The following is a 5,953-nucleotide window of genomic DNA, read 5'->3' on the forward strand; positions in this document are numbered from 1 at the left end:
ACCCTCGCGGCCCGGTACCGGTCCGAGGCCCGGGGGTTGGGGACCGCTGCTATAGGCTGTAAATAAAATAGACACAAAAACATTCAGACATTTTATAGCGCATGTTTCAAGTATATGAACTAGTTCAATCCACTGTTGGCACTGATACTATAGGTATTTGGATTGATCTGCCCACCTCTACTGGGAACTCTTTTGGATGGAACACCCTTGGGAGAAAGCAGAAGAAGGCACACAGGTAAGAGACACAATCTGGCCCTTTAAAATGTTTCATTGGTTAACTATGAACTTGTTTTCCTGCCTCTCACCTGTTGGCGTAATAAAACTTGCTATACTATATATACTAAACTTCATCAGTACCAGTTGGCTACCAAGGAAACACCTACAAAAGCATCAATCAGTAAAACATGAAAAACCTCTGTGAGTTTTCTTTTGTATAAATAGGGTCAGAGTTAGCCATGTGTACTGAAGAGGACTTTCATTAAAACCAACCAATCAGAGGAAAGCTGGCTTAAACGGAGAAAACAGCCTTTTTGAGAGGAATGATTAAATGAGGTCTGTACATCAAAGTAAATAAGGACCATTTGGAACATGCAAAACTTCTTTAGTATGGTCAAAGAATAAAAGATGGCGCTGGAAATGAGCATATCAGGTTATCCTTGATGTCTCTTTGTTCCTCGCTTTGACTTTGTGCTGCTCAGCTGCTAGTGCACGAGCATACCCGTTTACTTAGTGCATCAACCAACCCTCTGCATGTCTGGGATCCGAAGCGCCGCCTCTTCTTGCAACTGATCCCTCTGAGAAAAGCATTAGTATAAAGATGAATGAACCTCCCCCTGCATGAGGTCCTGCAGAAAAGGCCCCGCTCCCTCCCTGGAAACGATTGCATATACTGAGCGTGAGTCACCACCAGAGTTGCATATTTGGAGCAGCTTGCAGCATAACCGAGCACCAAACTCCAGCAACAATCTGCAACAGGCAGCACTCATTCCACGCGCATTCCCGTCAAATCCGGGTCCATTGTCCAAAACGTTGCGCAACTGAAAGTGATATCACAGGAACCGGCAGCTTCTCTGTGAGATCCACACGGGACTGGAGGAAAAGCAAGAACGAGGAAAAACGGGGATTTCTGGAGTTTCGGAAAGAACAAAGAAGAAGAAAAAAAATGGCAAAACCTAATTACAGCGGCACTTATCATATGGTGGAACAGGAGAATATGGATTCCTACCTCGGAGCTTTGGGTACAAATCTTTATACAGTATTTTAAATACTTTTGTAATCTTCAAGTGCGTTGCTTTTTGTAACAGATGTGCAGTTAAAACCCTCCAATGTAACAATAATCTTTCATGTCTTTTATTTTTTTAAGTATTCATATGTTCACTGACTCATTGCCATTACGTTACTTTAAAAGGTAACCTTAAGTGTCTGATTTAATGGTGAGGACCATCTTTATTTGCTGAAGCACATTAGTGTAATGAAATCACCACCTTGTCCTCTGTGTGACCCCGGACCCATTCACTCCCTCACACTGTGCGTCCTCTCTGCCTGCAGTGTGTGTGAGAGACAAAAAAAAACCTGCTTTACTGAAGTAACAGACTGTGGCTCATGCTACAACATCTCTCTCTCTCTTTCTTCTCTTAGATGTTAATTTTGCTCTGAGGAAGATCGTCTGTCTGTTGAAGCCCACTAAAGAGGTCACCCATGACCCGGCCACAGGAACCATGAAAATCCGCACACTCACCACCTTCAAGAACTTCAACATGGATTTCACTATTGGAAAAGAATTTACTGAGGACCTTGGGCCAGTGGATGGCCGTGTGTGTCAGGTACGTGTTTTGGTTTTTCCAAATGTGCACATCGGCATGTTTGTACATGCACGCAGTTTTAACATTACATTGATTTTATTAAGTCATTACTTGTTATACAAGTTTGATTTGCATGCTTAGTGTTCAAACAAAGTCAACACACCTGCTGAGGTTTTTTTTTCCATAGCTGCTACTTGCTGCTTAGAGGAGGGCTTAAGAATTGCAGTAACGTACATTAACTCCACAATGATTTTGAAAAGGTCCAAGATAGGAGGAGACCTTGTGCTTGAAAGTTTGAACTTTTTTCTAAATAAATATGTTTGTCACATAAGCATTTAAAGCAGATCTGCTGTGGAAAAATATGTAATGTATTTTCACTTGCCAAGGTGAAACTGGGTGAGGTTTCATTGCTTTGCATGATGTTCAGGTGTGAGTGGGACGGGAATCGAAGGTCAGATGTTCAAAACACGAACGTGCATCACAGCCCGAATAGATGCGGCTCCTCAGAAAAGGATTTGCTGATGCTCATCAGGCTGTGAAGGCTAAAACCACCCCTAAAGAGTTTGGTCTACACCAAAACACAGTCAGACAAATGATGGAAATCATAGGTTGTTGTTGCCCTCCCCAGGTGTAGTCAACCAACAAATATCACTCCAGGAGCAACATCTAAAAACTTAAAGGCCTCTCTAACAGTGACAATCTTCAGCTTACTGAGTCTAACATCAGCAGAACTTTAAACAGCAATGGGGTGTGGAGTAGGGCTACCAGAAGAAAGCTGCTGATCTCCATTTGCAGCTTGCAAAAGATCTAATTGAAAAACCAGGACACTGAACTATAATTCAGGTAAAGATGATATTGAAGCAGAGCTTTTTGGTATAAAATGAGAAACCAGTTTAAATGAAGGAAATGTTGATGGTGGCCTGTTTTGCTGTTCTTAGTTGTCTTTTTCTCATTAATGAAGCAATGAATTCTGAATGATACCAGCAAACTCTCAGGGAGGTGACAGGATGCCTGTCCGTGGACTAAATCCCACGAGAATGTGGGTTATACAACAAGATAATGGCCTCAAACTCACAAGTTCCCCCATCAAAGTGAGGCAAAGAAGAATGAAGATGTAAAATGTATTTTTTGTAGTCATTGCTGTCTACATGATACAAAAAAATGCAAAGGTTCATTAATTTTTTCCACTCAGAGATCATTTTTCTCAGCAAACAAACCAGAGTCAGACTTAAATAATCTAATACATATAAATCTTAAACTTAAATCCACTTGTATAAAAATCAGATGTTTTTTGTCACATGTTTGAACAAATGAAGTATATTTTAAAGGGTTCATGACCTTTCACGGATCACTGTATTAGTCTCCCCTCTTTGCGCTGCACAAAGCTTCTTGTCTCTGTGTGGCTAAGCATTGTGTGAGCTACTGTACATGCTAATGTCTCACACTAACGGCATCTCTGTGGTTACACAGACTACAGTAGATTGGGACGGCGACAAGCTGGTTTGTGTACAGCGAGGCGAGAAAGAGGGACGAGGCTGGACGCACTGGCTGGAGGGCGACAAGCTGCATTTGGTAAGGATGTACGAGGGGAAGAAGAGGCCAGTGCAGAGAGAAAGCAAGGAAGAGGGAAGAAGGAAAATGAAAGCTTAAAGGGAAGTGATAGAGAAATTGATATGCTAAATGAGGGAGGGTATTCAAATAAGGCAGGTTTTAGAAGTTATTCATTTCTGTTACCGTCTTTGTGTGAAGAGGTTTTTATTAAGAGGTCAGTGGAGTTTGTACATGCCTAAGGCCAAACTACGACCTGACAAAGGAGTACACACAAAGGAGGCAGAGGAGCCCTGAATGCACGTCTTTATGAAGTGAAGCTCAGAGGCACTTTTGAGCTCAAACAGTTCAAGCTCATAGCTTATCTTTCATTACTGGTTACGTTTTCAAACGATCTACATTGTTCCGCTAAAAAGCTGTCACGAGGTTTTTGTAATACCTTTGTTGCAGTCGGGAGAAAACAATGTGTTGTTGATGCTAAACTCAAGAGAGAATTGGGAAAGAAATGCCAGCTAGGATCAAGACTTATAATGGTGGGTTTTAGAGGTTACACAAAGCAGGGGAAGGGAACAGTGAGGGACTAATATAGAGGCGGAGGAGGAAAGTAGAGAGCGGGCTGAAAAGACCTGATGAATAGATGGTGAGAGAGTAGAAGACGGATTACGAGGTCAAAGGATGAGAAGGAGAGAGGTGGGGTGGAAATGGTGTCCTGGACACAATCCCAGTTTTGTGCTCGTCTTTAATGTGCCAAATGTTCTCGTTGTTTCTCACCATTCATTTACACCCTCTCACTTCGTGTTTTTTTTTTTTTTTCTCGTCTTTTCCACTTCCTCTCTGCAGGAGATGAGAGTCCAAGGAATCAAAGCCAAGCAAGTCTTCAAGAAGGCAAACTGAAGTCACAGGAAATGTTTTACAGCGAATAATCCTATTAAAACAAAGTAGCCGGTACAAGAGTCACGTTTATAGCATTTTTATTATAATCAGCAGTACTGAATATTGAAAACAGAATATGAACTGAATATGTCTGATGGGTTTAACAAAGAGAAGAGAGCAGTTTAGCAGAATGACTGCGTCCTTCCCCATATTGCACAATGTTATAAAGAAGTCATAATTCATGCATCTGTCCTGTTTCTATTCCGTGTTTTAAATTATACAAAATGTGTGTGTGTGTGTGTGTGTCTGTGCGTGTTGCTGCTTCATATCTAAAGTCATTTTCACTCATGAACTGCAGCCCTGAACTTTTACAGAAAGTACCAAAGTAAAAAAATGCAAAAACGACAACAAAACAACAAAACTGTCTGACAGAGTCAGCTCAGACATTAGCCTTTAACCTCCTGTTCCCTGGTTCAAAGTCTATGCGAAGCCGACTATTTACTGATGTGTGCTGCATGGCAGAAAGGAAAACTTGAATCAGTGTGTTCATGCGCATTATAATGATTTACATATACAATACATTCAAATCTGAATTACTGACTTAAGTGGGAACAATATAAGTTAAACAACTCAATATATACAGATTCCATTAAACGGTCAGGATAGCAGTAGATTTCCCACTATCAACAAATCCAAGGAAAAGCTACAAAGATTCATGTATTTTCTGATTTCACTATCTTATCAGCAATAAAACGATTTGTTCCTATAAAGAAAGCAAATCTTTTAAAAGCAAAGAAAAAGCCTTTGGTCATCGGGATACCTAAAAAATTTTTTGAAATGAGTGGAAATGATGCTATTTTTGAAGGATTTATTCCCGCTGCTCAAAAATACTCATAGCAGCAGCAGGATGTGGGATGATGAAGGATGATATCACACACTGCGTCACTTTGGCTCACTTAAAATGTAAACTATATTAGGCTCTGTTTGTTACTAGCACCGCTTAATTTTTTTTGGTCATTTCGTGAGAATTGTTGTAGTAACAAAACTAAACAAAAACAAAACATGTCAGATTATTCCTGAGAACAGGACACCACTGTGCATCACCAGTGTTTTTTCAGCTGTGTGGTCAGGACAGCACAGAAATGTCACTTCATTTGAGAGGAAATTCTCATGAGTGTCCTGCAGGTGGCATCATTCAACCTTCAAGGGACCTGAAAGAGAGCCCAGTCTCTCTCTTTTGGTATTAAAAGGGTTTAAAGGTCTTGAAAAGAACTGCATTGCCTCCGATCCAGTGAGGGTCTGAGGTTGGGTAAGTATGCCGTTACACTGGATTATGTCCCACAGTACTCGTCCTCCTGTGGCTCGGATTGCGACCTGAAGAAGTTGTTGCAGTAACTCGCGTTTCCATTCGTGTTACTGGATTCGACAAAGGAAACGGAAGCTTTCAGTGGAGTTATGGGGTGGCTGGTGTTCAAGGTGTCCTCTGTGCAGGAAATGACCAAAGGATCATCTGAGGAGAACGATAAAATCATTAAGTATGACCATTCCTCACTGGAAATGCAGTTTTGCACTTTATGAGCTGCAATGTTTGTAAGATTAATGTAAATGAGTTCCTGAGAAACTGCAGAAATGACCAACATATAGCATCCAGCTTTAGTGTTGTGTCACATAGATCAAGAGTGTCAAACATAAGGCCCCAGGTCCAGAATTGGCCTAGGAAAGACCCCAAT

At 41.1% G+C, this 5,953-nt stretch overlaps 2 protein-coding genes across 2 annotated transcripts in view; one reads left to right on the forward strand and one right to left on the reverse strand.

Moving 5' to 3' along the window:
- The first annotated feature begins 776 nt into the window (after positions 1-776).
- Positions 777-4,303, forward strand: rbp5 (retinol binding protein 1a, cellular). Its single transcript, XM_005731904.1, has 4 exons — positions 777-1,238; positions 1,639-1,823; positions 3,273-3,374; positions 4,191-4,303. Exons 1-4 carry the CDS (start codon positions 1,163-1,165, stop codon positions 4,242-4,244), a joined length of 417 nt encoding a protein of 138 aa, XP_005731961.1. The 5' UTR covers positions 777-1,162; the 3' UTR covers positions 4,245-4,303.
- A 1-nt stretch (position 4,304) lies between these two features.
- Positions 4,305-5,953, reverse strand: part of LOC102197469 (tumor necrosis factor receptor superfamily member 5) — an 11,199-nt gene continuing 9,550 nt past the window's right edge. The window contains exon 8 of the mRNA XM_005731905.1: positions 4,305-5,733. Within this exon, the coding sequence (XP_005731962.1) occupies positions 5,555-5,733 (179 nt within the window). The 3' untranslated portion in view covers positions 4,305-5,554. The remainder of the gene's footprint in view (positions 5,734-5,953) is intronic.

This window comes from Pundamilia nyererei, unplaced genomic scaffold, assembly GCF_000239375.1.
Source record: "Pundamilia nyererei isolate P.nyererei 1_Seehausen unplaced genomic scaffold, PunNye1.0 scaffold00045, whole genome shotgun sequence".
In the NCBI taxonomy this organism is placed as follows: domain Eukaryota; kingdom Metazoa; phylum Chordata; class Actinopteri; order Cichliformes; family Cichlidae; genus Pundamilia; species Pundamilia nyererei.

What these genes read in the sequence shown, in the direction of transcription:
- rbp5 (XM_005731904.1), top strand. Translation starts at nt 1,163, where the DNA reads ATGGCAAAACCTAATTACAGCGGCACTTATCATATGGTGGAACAGGAG. An exon ending in TTCCTACCTCGGAGCTTTGG is followed by an intron (nt 1,239 to 1,638) that starts GTACAAATCTTT and finishes TTCTTCTCTTAG; the next exon opens with ATGTTAATTTTGCTCTGAGG. An exon ending in TGGATGGCCGTGTGTGTCAG is followed by an intron (nt 1,824 to 3,272) that starts GTACGTGTTTTG and finishes GTGGTTACACAG; the next exon opens with ACTACAGTAGATTGGGACGG.